The sequence below is a fragment of the Habropoda laboriosa genome, unplaced genomic scaffold, assembly GCF_001263275.1.
Source record: "Habropoda laboriosa isolate 0110345459 unplaced genomic scaffold, ASM126327v1 scaffold447, whole genome shotgun sequence".
In the NCBI taxonomy this organism is placed as follows: Eukaryota; Metazoa; Arthropoda; class Insecta; order Hymenoptera; family Apidae; genus Habropoda; species Habropoda laboriosa.
This window is the reverse complement of record NW_017100624.1, coordinates 208,780-223,010: the sequence shown is the minus strand read 5'-3', so window position 1 is coordinate 223,010 and position 14,231 is coordinate 208,780. Positions and strand designations below refer to the sequence as shown.

Sequence of the window (14,231 nt, the reverse complement as noted above, 5' to 3'; positions counted from 1 at the left end):
TTCATAGATTTAAACACATTCATCTACTTATCTCATGTCAATTGATTCAAACGATCAAAAATTCTCAATGTCGCCGACTGTTTTCTGGAAATTTTTGCGCAAATTGCAACGCTCGGTGATTCCAAACTTTTCGCCGGTAGTGTATACATCAAACATCTTATATTTCCTGTCCGTGTGTCGTTAATTATTCAACGAGGCTAATTATTCTCGTCTCCTTCTATTTTCCAGGAATTATGACCCTTACGAGCAGCCCGTGTGAGCTAGACAACATGAGCTTGTTTCAAGACCTCAAGTTGAAAAGGAGGAAGGTCGACTCCCGATGTAGTAGCGACGGTAAGAAACCACGTTTTATCATTGAAATTTTTCTATCTTCTTCCGACTAGCATTCAACATCCAACAGACACACATCGTGTGCGCCCCCATAAAAACCTCCTCTTCAATCTTGTATCCATCAAGATCAATCTGATGTACTTCTTTCATTCTTCAAAACGTCTCACGAACTTCGACCTAATTTCACTTTAATCACATACAGGATCCAAGTATCTCGTTGATAAGTCGCGCAGCGAACTGTGAAAGCGGGACCCTCCGCACATTTTGCCAACCAATCGGTCACATCCTTGTCAGGAAATCGTTACAGCGTGAAAATTCACATTTTCACTGAAACATACGACGCGTTGTTGTATCTTCCATTTTTCTCAATGGAATTACACATCCCTTAGAGGCAACGACGAGGCAACTCTTGGTACTTTGTTCACGATCATCTTGGAAATAATAAACGATTCTTCTGGTATCGAAATGTTGCTGGTTAATTGTGAAACGAGCCAAACAATACGTATCGAGAGTTGAACAGCCAAGCGTAATCGTGTCTTCGAGAGGGATCGTATATCATTGTCTGGCGAGAGTGCAGCGTGCACGCAATATTTTCTTATTGAGAATACCCAGAACGAGTCATGAAAGTGGTCAGCGCAACTCTAATGATTAGTTGCCGCCCATAATGCCATATTTGATACCCTTATTGCCCCGATTTTCATAACCTGCGTATATTACACTGTATATACGGACGACGTGTATAACATCAATCATGTTTCATCTGTTCCGCTTTGAAAACCATAAACTCATAACCGTATCGTTACATATACGAGCGCAACTTTTAGAACCGATGTTATGTACACATACAGCTAGCTTGAATTTATCACGTCTTCTTCCCACACTCGCCGAACAATTCATACCGAAACGAAAAATCCTGGATCACCTCCAATGCGCCTCGGTTCTCAGACTTTTGCAATAAAATAGCTTATTTAAATAACGATGTCAACGCGGTCAGTGTGCATAATGCGTCTGTTCATAATTTTCACCGTTCAGAATGCCTCACTTGTTGAATCATTTCGTGGAAGGACGCGTAACGCGACTTTGAAATTTAGAGAAGAAGCATTTTTTTCTTTCGTGTTGTCGTTAATTTAACACTTGAGGAATGCGTTGATTGAAAAGAAAAATGCATTTCATTTCCATAGAAAATATTTTGCAAGAGAAAATTGCCTCTTGAGTGAATAGCTTTTCAAATTTCAGTTGAAATCTATAAAAATAAGTACCTTCCTTTTTATTGCCATTATCTTAATACGGAGAATGCATTGGTTGAAAAGAAAAATGCACTGAATTTCCATAGAAAATATTCTGGAAAAGGAATGAAAAAGTATTAATTCATGAGTTTCTCTAAATTTCGTTAGACAAAGAAAAGCAGTAAGCATCAATCATTAATACAAATTGCAGAATTTGCAAATTCCAACTACGTACACACGTTTTATTTTCAAAATTAAAAAACTATAACAAGAAAATCCAGTAAAATCAATATAAAACCAAACTTTCATAATCTACGTCCAACAGATTTTCTCAACAATTTATAATTTCCCTGGTGCGTCCACATTAACACCTACCACCGTCGTAAAAACAATTTCCAAGCAATCGAAAAGTGTTTTAATACATAGACCACCGCAACACCAATTTCATATCAAATTTTCTTCGAGCGCGGTAATTTTCCCAATTCCCGCTGTAAAATTCCACACTTTACGCGTTTCTCTTTCCTAGCAAATCCTCATATTCAATCGAGTACGTACACTTCTGCTTTATCACCGGCGCGGTAATTGCAGGCTGCTTCAAAGAGGAACGTTCTACCTTGTTATCCTACCAATCGGTTTTAACCCTCTAAATCCAAGCGAAACTCCACAGTCCCGTACATTCTAACGAATTTTCATTAACCCTCTAAGTCCAGAGTGTCTTAAATTCTTTTTCACGGTTAAAACAGTCTGCTTTACACCTCCAATTGGTAGACTACTCCTTTGGAATGCACAAATATACGAAAATCATGGACTTAAGGGGACACTTATCTCCATTCAAAGGCTATTTTCACCCCAAAAAACCGAAAAAGGTGCAAAAGAAAAATTGCCCGATACCTCTCTTAAGGTCCTCTACAAACCTCTGCAAAGTTTCAAGAAATTTGCAATTTTCGGGTCACCGAGGTTCCCTCGTTAAAGGGTTAACACGTTCGCTACCACGGTTCTCTTCCAGCATCGTCCACTCTCCATCGAATAATTTTCACTTACATTCTTAACCCTTTGAGTGCTATGGATGCATATATGCGTCCGGCGAAAGCTATCGGTGTGCATTATAGGCGCATATGTGCGTTTGTCAGTTTTTTCCATCTCCCGCGTAGGGTGTAGCTACAGTTATCTTTATACGAGATGAATATGTTCCGCGGACCACCCGCTCTTTCATTACTTAATTTCGTGTAAAAGAATTAACAAACAGAGTTCACACTAGCAGAAAAGTATGCGGAGAGCTTCTGCAGGGAGTATTCGCCGCTCAAAGGGTTAATATCTACATTTTTTTGCAATTTCACATAATACAACAAATTCCTGCACTTTTCATAACGCATTACACGCAGATAACACCGTTCTATCATTCGAACGTCGCGCACACGTAACTCTGATAGCGAACGTGTTAAGAACGGACGATGACAGTAAGGGGTAGGTCGGAACACCGGTGCAAAGCAACGGGAAAAGGTAAGTCCAGGAAGAGAGGAAGAGAGAGAGAGAGAGAGAGAGGGGGGGGGATGGTGGTTGCTGGTGGCGATGCAGGGTTGAATATCAACCCACGCGGTTTCCCGGACGTGCACCGGTGCTAGTTCGGCTTCGCCTGAACTCGTGCAAGCACGCAAGACCTTCCCTGTCACACGGTTTATCCACGCAGCCTGTTTGGTACACAACCTAACCAACGAATTTCGAAACGCAGTAAATACGAACGGAACGGGAACGATACGAGAGAAAGTAATTATCTGCGGTGAAAAGCTAACACAGCCCAGCTGTGTGTGTTGGGCTGCATCGATTTTTCGCGAACAGCTTGTGAACGCGGCTGATACCAATGACCCTCGACCTACCAGCGATTAAAGGTCAGAGACTGCCGTTGGCGGGAAGCCGTATCGATGGTAACGACGGTGAACCTGGATTGTTGTTACGTCGGAAGCAACGGCGGACCTGAAGAATACGTGTGCACAGTTTCTCTCGTTCAAACGTCCCGTTCCATCCTTTTTCTCCTTCTTCGTCTTTTCTCACACCGGTCTCGCAGGACATCGACCGAGGTTCGCCGATAAATGAACCTGCTTTTCGAGAGACGCGTGCACCAGGATCGAACTCGACGAGCTGCGTCTCGGGGGAATCATTGATCTTTCACCGTGGAGCCACGCGCGAGGAGCAACGTCATACTTGGAGGAACGTGCGACGCAATTACACGGTGACGACAGTGTGCCGGCTGGAGCCGTGAGGTGTTTCATGAATGCAACAATATGGAAAGAGAACCGAGGAGCACGTTTCTTCTTCCAAGAGGATTCACTCGTGGGATGTGAGATTTTCGTAACAGAGGCAAAGGACTGATTAGACCGAGTTCGACGGTTCGGAGAGACACGATAATTGATCTGTTGCCTCGTTATGCTACCGTGTATGTGGTCCGGTTCGCTCGTTAACATAATACGACGATATCGTTCGGATTCACCTCTGGTTGTTTGGTCTTCTTTTTTGTGTTTCGGTTGATCAAGTACGAGATGAGCTTCGACGATAATTTATTCGGGGATTTTCGAGTTTCGTTTCAGTGATAACGTGGATGAACGCTGCGCGCGTAAACGAAGCCTGACCAGTGGTATACTGTTCTACTTAAATTCGTTTCTCGCGTGATCGTTGCGTAAAATTCATTCGATAAATGTTTAAAGATAACTTACAACAGTAATGCATTTTTACGGTGATTTCAAAGTGTTTCATTCGACGGAAGTTTGCCACTTCTTTCACGAGTAAAAGTAACTAAATTTCAACGTCATTTTTGCATAATTAAAATATACGCATAAATCCAACATTTACAATTAAATTTTCAAATTCGCTCGCAACAATTGCCCCAAATTGCGTTCACGTGTCAAAATATTTTGCAAATATTTTATACAAGTCTCAACTGAATTTGCAAAAGTTTCTCCTCGCTAATCTAAAAATTCAAAATAAAGGGTACAAAGTAAAGCACGGATGTACGTGAAGATGTGCAACGATGTCTGCGATACCAAAGACAATCCATAAAGAAAATTGAACCTAACAAAAACGTCACTCGACAAGTGCGTACAACGAACAAAGTTCAACATCAACAGCAGAGCGGGGACGTTGAAAAGAAACAATGAACTCTCCGCTGAAGAACAACCTGTTCCTCGCGCCTAATCTCCACTGGATCGAGAACAGTAACTCGTTAAACATGGACCTAGGAGTGTTTCCACACGTCCCGTTCAATAATTTTCCATCGTATCCTTATCTGTGTCATCCGTACAATGGTATCTTCTCGTCACCGTATCACAGCTACTACAACTTTCGTCGTTACTTCCGATCCCAGCTGATAATGGGCTCGATGTTCGACTATCGACACTGCTGCTACGATTCCAAGACGATGTTGTGCTCGTCGATATTCGGTAAACGGACAATTTTAAATGCCGATCATTTCCAAGCACTCGGTAGGATTAAGGATCGCAAACCATCGACGTACGATCATAATCGTCAACTGATTAATCGCGGATCACGAGCATAGCGTTAATCATCGGTTCGTTCTCAACTCATTCGCGACGTTGACATCACTGATGAATGAACTCCTCTCTCTCTCTCTCTCTCCTACGGTTACGCGACACGTACTAAGAATCGAAACGGCTGGAAAACCTGAAGGAATCGATTCCATTCGATCGAAAAAAATAAGAAGAAGAATAATCTGCGAGAAACGATATATCGACGGTGATCGGACTATTAATAGCTTGGAAAACTGGTGGCTAGGGTACCTACAATCACAACTCGGCCTTGTCAACTGCATTCCTTCCTTGACCTACACGAACAACCGTAGAGTCCCACATCCTTTTCACGATCTAACCACTCCGAACGAGTATTACACTTTCGTTTCAGCCGCGTAAATTGCTCTCGCTGCGAAATATCCTTGCAGCCTGCGCGTGCAATTTTCCAACACTTCTCGCACCCTAGGGCATGCTGTACAAAGGGGATACGATTCCCTGTCTCAACAACCTTAAAGTAATACTACACACCATCGAGTTACCGGTCCTCTCCCTCCCGTTAAATCTCCCCGTAAAAACGGAAAGTGAATGGAGAAAATGTTTCTCGTCTCGTTGACGAGCTTGACGACTTACTTTCAGGGTACTTGTCAATTTTTTCTATTTAAGTACGATCGAGAAAGCATCGTTTTCTCCGTTGATTTTCTTCAATTTCGAAATAGAAACCCAATTTGTATCGATAATTCAGAAACGAATCAAGCACGGTGAATTCAGTTCACAGATTAGAAAATCGATTTCGATTAAAATTAAACAGACACTTTGCAATCTTTACTGGGCAAGCTCCATTTTCTGACACTCGTTGATAAATCCAGTGTAACTGTGAAAATTTCAAGAACAATTATACCCGATGAATAGATAAGTTTGGAAGGCAGAAGGAGTAAGAGAAAAATGATGGAAAAGTTGACGGGGAAAAGAGGTAATACTGTTGCAACCCGTTCGATTAGATCCCTGAAACTGATAGGAGCAACAAAATACGGCAAGCTTCTTTCGAAACGCGTCTGTCAACGTTGTAGAACACCGGTTTGACAGCAGGCTGTGATAAGTGTTATTAATCATCCAGGCAGACCACCAGGCATGCTTATGCACGATGATTAATAACATTTTTATAACACCCAGACCAAACCCATTAACGCAAGCATCGAAGTTCAAGACAGTTACGCGATCGATTGAATCGAATAGTTCAACCGGTGGACGAACGGACAAGAATTTCATCCTGCTTAACTTTCATAATTTCGTGCGAATCATGCACGAGAGAGAGATGCAATCCTCCAGTCTGCGATAATAGTTATTAATGCTCGGTGAAACTCGGTTGCCTAATCGAACTAGAGCGGTAATGAACAATACGTTACGCTACGAAGTGTCACAGCAGAACGCAGCTAATGTGTTAATCTCTATTAGGGCAGCCTTAGATTATTCAAACTGAGGCGAATCTTCCGTGTTCTCGTAACTTCCAACTTTCCCTAGCCAAGTATCACCAGTCTCGGTGTATTACAAGTCGAACGGTAAAAAGCTATACTTCGTCCGAGGAACATCAACCGTAGATCTCCATTTCAACTTCTCATCGTCGTCCATCGACAACGTCTCTTTCACTAACTCCCCTCCGTTCGTAAAAAAATCATTCGTTGACAAGCTTTCGCTAGAGAATCGCCCTCCACCAACCACCAACCATCATCATGACCATCATCATGACAAAATCATGTGCACACGACACGCGTCAGGACAAATCGCGCGCTTCATCCACGCCCGTTAATCGCGGCCTTCCCGAGGTAAACCTGTGCAAAATGTTCCATCGAGTATAAACGTGAGACCAACGCCTTATTTCTCAGACTCCCCGGTATCCCTTGGATCAGCAGGCTCGCCGCTCGGGATCCAGCCGGCGGACGCTCCTTCACCCATAAACTTTCCTGCTCCAGGGGAGAGCATGGCCGACACCTCAACCCTGTCGCCGGAGGCAAACATGCCAGGCTCGCCGGGCTGCCCCGTGGTCAAAGTCAAAAGCGAGTATCTGCTAGGCATCCCGAGTCCAGGGACACCGCGAGATCCTCTTCGCGGAAGTGGCGGGGCAAGTGGCTTGGAACCTCGCGACACAGCCTGTTCGGACCGTGCGTCGCCAGATTCAGTCTTCCCGGACGCCACTTCGATGATGGGCTTCAGAGTCGTCGAAGAACAACAGCAGCAGCAGCAACAGCAGCAGCAGCAGCAGCACCACCACCACCATCATCATCAACAGCAGCAACAGCAGCAGCAGCAACAACAGCAGCAGCAGCAGCATCAACAACAACGTTCCGGTACACCTGTGTCTACCAAGATGTCGCCATACTCGCCGATGCAAGCGGTCTCCACGACTCCGATGCCCCAAGAAACAACATCGAGGAGCGACAGCCCGGACAAGGGTGACTTGTCATCGGTCCAGACCAAGGAGGAATCCGATAACTCGGTTTTCGACGGAGGAGGTGGCGGTGGTAGCGGCGGTGGTGGTCGTTCAGAGTCCTCCAGTCAACCTAGTCACCGGAGCAGTCCATCTTCTCAATACAGCCCTAGCCAGAGCATGAGTCCTAGCGCTAGTACGACGCATGCTACTCAACAACAACAACAACAACCACAGATCCCGCCGACACCACTCAGACCTAGAGTGCCCTCGGTGCCGCCACACCTTTTGGCTCATCATCAATTTTGGTCGCAGAACAACGGTGTTCAAGGGTTCGCCACGCAAAGGTTATTGAACGGGGTGATCAGCAGTGCCGTTAACTATGGACAGAACATCGTAGTCGCGTCCACCAGTAGTAGTACAAGTTTGAGTAGTAGCACAGGAAGCGGTGGGAATGGAGCTACTTCGACGAGCACGGGGACAACTAGTACTCCCTCTTCGTGTAAGTCATTTACCAATCGTCGTCGATATCCTTATTTCATACACATATAACCCCTTGCCTTACGATTTTTTTTACGTACAATGTGAGTGATCCTTTCTATCGCGACAAAAAGAAGGGTGTTAAAAATCTCCACATTTCAACCCTTACGTCAATAACCACAATCGTCGTCTACTTTATCGCCCAATTTTAGTAGTTTTCCGATAAGAAAACTCGAAACCGACAGGAAATGTACCAAACAACAGATATTAAAATCCTTTCTTTGTTTCTTCCCTATTTCAGGCGAAACGATGAAACCACCGGCGCAAAGACCCGCGCCTGCACCCCCAAGACCACCTCCCACAGTGATCATGGGAGAAATCGGCGGTGTCAGGACGATGATATGGTCCGCGCCACCGTTGGATCCTGTACCACCGCCAGCGGCCTCGTGGACAACCACAGCCGCGGCGGCATCCTGTTCCTCGTCGGAGGAGTCGGCTGCCCAACTTCTCCTCAACCTTGGACAGGAGTCCAGGGGCAAACCGCCCTCAGTTTCCTATTCATCCGGTCCGCCACTCAACATGGAGAGGTTATGGGCCGGCGATTTGACGCAATTACCGGCCGCGCAGCAGATGCAGGCGCTCAACTTGACGGCTTCCGGATCCAGTCAAACATGGGAAAGGAACGGAGGTGTCGTCAAGTCTGAGACAGCGTCGCAGTCGATGCCGGTTGCGCCTCCCGCACCGCCGATACCGCCTCAAGAACACGAAGAGGATGAAACGCCTATGATATGCATGATTTGCGAGGACAAAGCTACAGGCTTGCACTACGGTATCATCACGTGTGAAGGGTAAGAGATGTCACGAAACGGCTTTCCTACGAAACTTTCTTCCTTTTCAGCCAGCTCGTCGTCACAGGTAGCCATTTTGTCTCTTGGGATCTAGAGGTGTGCGAGAACCCGAAAATTTCGGGGTGAGAATTTTTCCTAAGTTCCCAAAAATATCTATGAATTAGGGTGCGTATTATGGTCGTATCAAAGCTAGTCTCGAAACGAAACTCTTCAGAATCCCGATATTTTGGAAATATCGAGTTCCCGACATTTTTGGGATCTCGCGCACCTCTCTTAGGATCTTAATAATTTTCTAACGACTGTTTAGGTTTGCTTCACGTTCAATCGGTGTCTTAAGTGAATGGGAGAGTATCTCGATTGGTGGGAATGCCTTTACGCGACACGTTACACGCCGGAGATTTGGACAATCTGCTTAATTAGAGATAATTACACGGAAATATGTACGGAAAGTTAGGCATGCAGTAGTGACAGTCCTGAGGGTGCCTCACGGCGAACTCTGACCTTTGCTTATCTTCAACTTGCACCTCTGTGTTCTAGCATTGAGGAAGAAGAAAGATATTGTTTCGAGTGTCTTCGAGGTTACTGCGTCACGCTTCAACTATGAATATAGATAGACACATCCCTCCTTCGACAGGAAACAACACTTTCGTCATTTTTCATCGTTTCCCCTTTCGTCTTGTTTTATCTTTACATCGGCTTTTGCACTGGGGAGTTTTGTACTGCGCTTTCACAGCTGAATTCTTCATTGATGAAGAGTACTTTCATCTTCACTTGTTTCACCAAATCTGGACTTTTCACTTTTTCAAAAAGATGTTTCCCAATTCTATCTACTTGAGACTGAATGTCGTTGATTAGTGTTACTTTGCTTCTCAATGGATTAGAATTAGTTTCTCGTTTTAAAGATATCTCGTGGTATTTCAACGTTTCCAAGGTGAAACGAAAAGTGTATTTCAAGGTACTTCCCGTTCTAATATATCCTGCAACACGGCTGATTAGCCCCTAAGGTTACTACTGGGTATCGTTACCCGCTTTTACGCCAGTTTATTCAATGTCTATCGTCCTATCCGACGAATCCGGCAAATTAGTTGGGAAAAGTCGACGACGAGTTTCGCCGTGCATCCCAGTGTAGCCGTAATTCTGCAAGTATGAATCTTTAATCGGTTCCTAGTATCAAGATACTCCCATGAGAAGCGGAAAGTACACTTTCCAAGTTAATTTCTCCAACAAAAACCCCGTAATGAGTAATCGTACGTTACATCTGACTGTGTCTTCTCTGTACTATTAGATTGGTTCCAATGAAATGTCGTTTTTCAAATTATAATTGTAATTATTTGAAGTTCGTGAAAAATCGACAAAACTGTGTCATACTGGGCTAGAAAATTATGATAATTTTAATAGATGTACCTATCCTTACGAATGTGCAGTGTGAAAAACAAGACTACGTGTGTGCAGGTGTAAAGGGTTCTTCAAAAGAACTGTACAAAATAGGCGAGTGTACACGTGCGTGGCGGAAGGTGGCTGCGAAATCACAAAGGCCCAAAGGAACAGGTGTCAGTACTGCCGTTTCAAAAAGTGCATTGAACAGGGTATGGTTCTTCAGGCCGTTCGAGAGGATCGAATGCCTGGAGGAAGAAATTCTGGTGCTGTCTATAACCTTTACAAGGTTAGTACGCTGACCTATACTTTTTAAAATACACTTAGAAACCTTCTCTTGTGTTAGGTGATAAGAACAAAAGCTGAGCATTCAGCCACGTAATTTAGCATACAGTGATTTGACTAAAGTCAGTTTTGACTACCTCAGCGAAATTTTCCGAAATAATGATCACAAAAGTTTGAAAATTTATTGACAAAGAAACAAATTTACTCCGCTGATAAATTCCTGAAATTTAATCGACACTCTTATGGGAGTACACCACTCTGAGGCGTCCAAGAATAGGCAAAGTTCGGGAATTCTTTTCACAGGTTACTTTTTAAATTACAGAAGAAAGCTGAAAGTGCCATTTATGTCCTCTAAAAAAATCCAAACTTTTCATTTAGTAGTTACATTGGAAAAAAATTCCCAAACTACTTTCAAACACCTCAGAGTGGCACACCTCCTTAATTTAAATTCCATAAATCAAAAGTGATAACCCAATTGCCCTATGCCGCGATAAAAATCAGTTACTAGAGTTTCACGAGAACATCTACACGTCGACACAGGACAAATACCAAAATCTCCGAAAATAGGTCCAAACTATCAGCCACGATAGTAATTTCCGTGGAAACCGGTTAATTTTTACACCACCCTCCTATCTCCACAGGTGAAGTACAAAAAGCACAAGAAAAGTAACAAAGCAAGTGGAGTGGGCGGAAGCATGGGTGGCATAAGTAGCGGTGGTAACGTTGGCGGTGTTAACGGGTCGGGATCCCTTGGTGGTAGCAAAAGCACCATGGGTTCGACGATGCTTGACAAACACATGGCTGTAGCCGCAGTTGCTCACCATAGCCAACAGCAGCACGCTCAGCTAGCTGGTAGTTTTCTTCATCATCACAAGATTTCGTCGGGCGACCCGCTCAACTCGCAATCTACCACCAGTCACTCAAGCCACCCTGCGCATTCGGGCCACCTTGTTAACGGGACGATCCTGAAGACGGCGCTCACCAACCCCTCCGAAGTGAGTTCACGTTGTTTTTCCTTTTTTTCTTTTTATTTTTACCGTGTCTTTCTGTAACTCTAACTCCTCCTTCCGGTTCGAATACAGCAATTATCGAGTCCGTACAACGTTCTTTTCTGGCAGCAATGGTTCGCTAATTTCGAATTCAAACGTGAAGAGTTTGATTTTCAATTTTGAAAAATTTTCATTTCCTTTTTTCATGGAACCCTGTAGTTCTTTTGAATCTTAAGAAAAGAAGGATTGTAATTTTTAGGAGAGCTCTTTGATTTTGAAGTGTCAAACGTTGATATTGCATTCCAATTTCGAAATGCATATTCAGCGGATATTACAGTTACAAAAGCACACGGTACATTACGGTATTCGTTACGTTTCCCATTATTGCAATCTATCTTCCCTCTATTGAACCAATTAACTCACAAGTATGAAGTAATTTTCAATTTGTCGGATGAATTAAAAACTAGTTTCCTTTTCCACTTTGCATACATATCGAACAATCACTCCTCGAGAACTGATAGTTTCTACTATCACCACAATCTTTTCTTCGCCACCTTGTCATTTTTCCGCAAAAGACGACATTTGTGCAATTTCCCGGGAAAATCTTAAATTAGAAAGCGAGGCAAATTTCGAAAAAAACCAACATGCCCGAAGAAGAGCAAAACTTCGATCGTCGAATAACCCACGTATCGACCCATGAAACAGGAGATCGTTTAAGCGTGTTAAACCAGCACGGTAATTTCCACTTGTTTTTCTATCCGTTCCAACAATTTCTTCGCGAGCGAGCGCGGATCGTGACGCAACCCGTTCGATTTCACGCGATGTTTCTGCGTGATAATTCATGGAAGCGCGCAGGGATACAGCGTGTAAGAGAGATTCCATTGGATTTCTCTATCAGCTCTCCATCAGGCCAAGATTATCTAACGTGCTCGACTCTAGCAAAGCAGCGTACCTACGTGTGAAACATTTTTCCTCTCGGCCCGTGTCTCAACGCTCTAGAACACCCTGCCAGCCGCGTATAGATCAACGTCGTCGGGTACCGACCGTAACACAACGATTTCGAGTGATTTATACGAGGCGGCTCGTTAGAAATCGAACACGCGGGTCGACAAAAGTTGATCTTCGCCGGGAGAATGCGCAGCTGATGAGAACGTCCCGAAGGCATCTTCTTCACTTTCACTTTCCAACCAGCTGCACGCGATTCCAGTCACATGCTCAGACCAACCAAAATCTCTCTCTCTCTCTTGCAAACTTTATTTTCCATCGAGGAGCACACTTCGCCGGCTAAAATTTGCCACTGGTCGATCGAACAATGCCGGAGACAACGGTGAAATTTCAATTCCACGTAAGATTTCTTCCTCGAGGCGAAGTATATCGAGCAGTGATCGAGTTAGTCCAGGTTTACATCATCGATATTCGAGCTCGCGAAACGTCTGTTACGTCTGTAACAATGACTCGTGATACGTTTCATTCGGTCGATGCATTCTGCACGATGACTACGCGGCTTCTGGTCAGGGGAGGCTCGGAGTCGTACAGGAAATGTGGATATATCGGCGATTACAAAATCGTCCGAGGCATTTGCAGCAGCGAGAAGTTTACGCCAGCTGCGCTGATATGTACGATTCAGAGTTTCGCGCGCGAGATGTATTCGCTAACGTAAGAAACTTGTTCTCACAGGTGATAAAAAACTGATCTGATATTTTAGAGGGAAAAACGGAAATTGTTTTCTCGCGAGACGATCTAGTTTTTCTTCTTCTTCCAAACTTCGTGGTGATTCTTCATTTGTGCGATCGTGTCGAGAAACGGTGGAATTGAGGACTAATCTTGTTAATGAAATTCAACAAACGGAAGAATACTGAAAAATTTTCCAGAAAAGAAACAGAGGAAGAAGAAGACCAGAAAATTATCAAAATGAAATGTCACAAACAAAAGAGTGCACAAAATTTTCCAATGAAAGAAGATAGAAAACAGAGGAACAAGAGTGCCAGAAATCTACACAAAATTTTTCACTGAGAAACGGAAAGAAAAAATGAAGGAACTACGGGGGGGCGAAAAAATGATCAAGATGAAATGCAACAAGCAAAAGAGCGAAGAAAATTTTCAAGTGAAAAAGAAAATAGAAAACAGAGGAAGAAGGGAGTATCGCCGATCGCTTTCGAGGAGATCGATCCTGAAATGAATGAACTCCCAGTTGCAATTTCACTTTCTTACGACTCTGCTTGCGCAAGCCTCAAGGTTTCCCACATTACGAAAGTCGATAGATACAACGAGCAGCGAGCTCAAGAGCCGGCTGGTCGTCGTCGTCTCGCATACCTTTTCGTACTCGTCTAAACACAGTATTATCTTTTACATCGTGAAAGTGTTTCCTATTCGAGCTCCGCTGCAACAACTATTTCGCGGCGTCTCCGCAGCCTACAACAGCCTAGACAATGGAAATTAATCCACCAGAAGATGAACTCGTTTTATATGGAACGGGCACGCCACGGTTTATCACTAATCGACGATAATCAAATATTGTCGTCACGAGACAATCGTAACAGAGTAGATTATGGACATTTCATCGTTGCTAATATGCGTGTTTCTCTACTTACGAGATGATCGTCAACAGATCGATACGCGACATCGAAATTGCGCATCGTAGATCATCATCGTCAGATCGTTCTAATTCGTCAATGTGCAAGTTTAACGAGTCGGCGGCGAACGTTGCCGGGGCATTATTTGTGCGACGAATATCGCCTGCTCGGTGTGCAACTGCTATC

At 44.0% G+C, this 14,231-nt stretch overlaps 1 protein-coding gene across 1 annotated transcript in view; it reads left to right on the top strand.

Annotated features, from left to right (window-relative positions):
• The first annotated feature begins 233 nt into the window (after positions 1-233).
• The window catches only part of LOC108576763 (hormone receptor 4-like), an 18,137-nt gene continuing 4,139 nt past the window's right edge, over positions 234-14,231 (top strand). The window contains exons 1-5 of the mRNA XM_017939821.1: positions 234-333; positions 6,955-7,998; positions 8,278-8,824; positions 10,277-10,487; positions 11,125-11,478. Coding sequence (XP_017795310.1) covers positions 234-333; positions 6,955-7,998; positions 8,278-8,824; positions 10,277-10,487; positions 11,125-11,478 — 2,256 coding nt within the window. The remainder of the gene's footprint in view (positions 334-6,954; positions 7,999-8,277; positions 8,825-10,276; positions 10,488-11,124; positions 11,479-14,231) is intronic.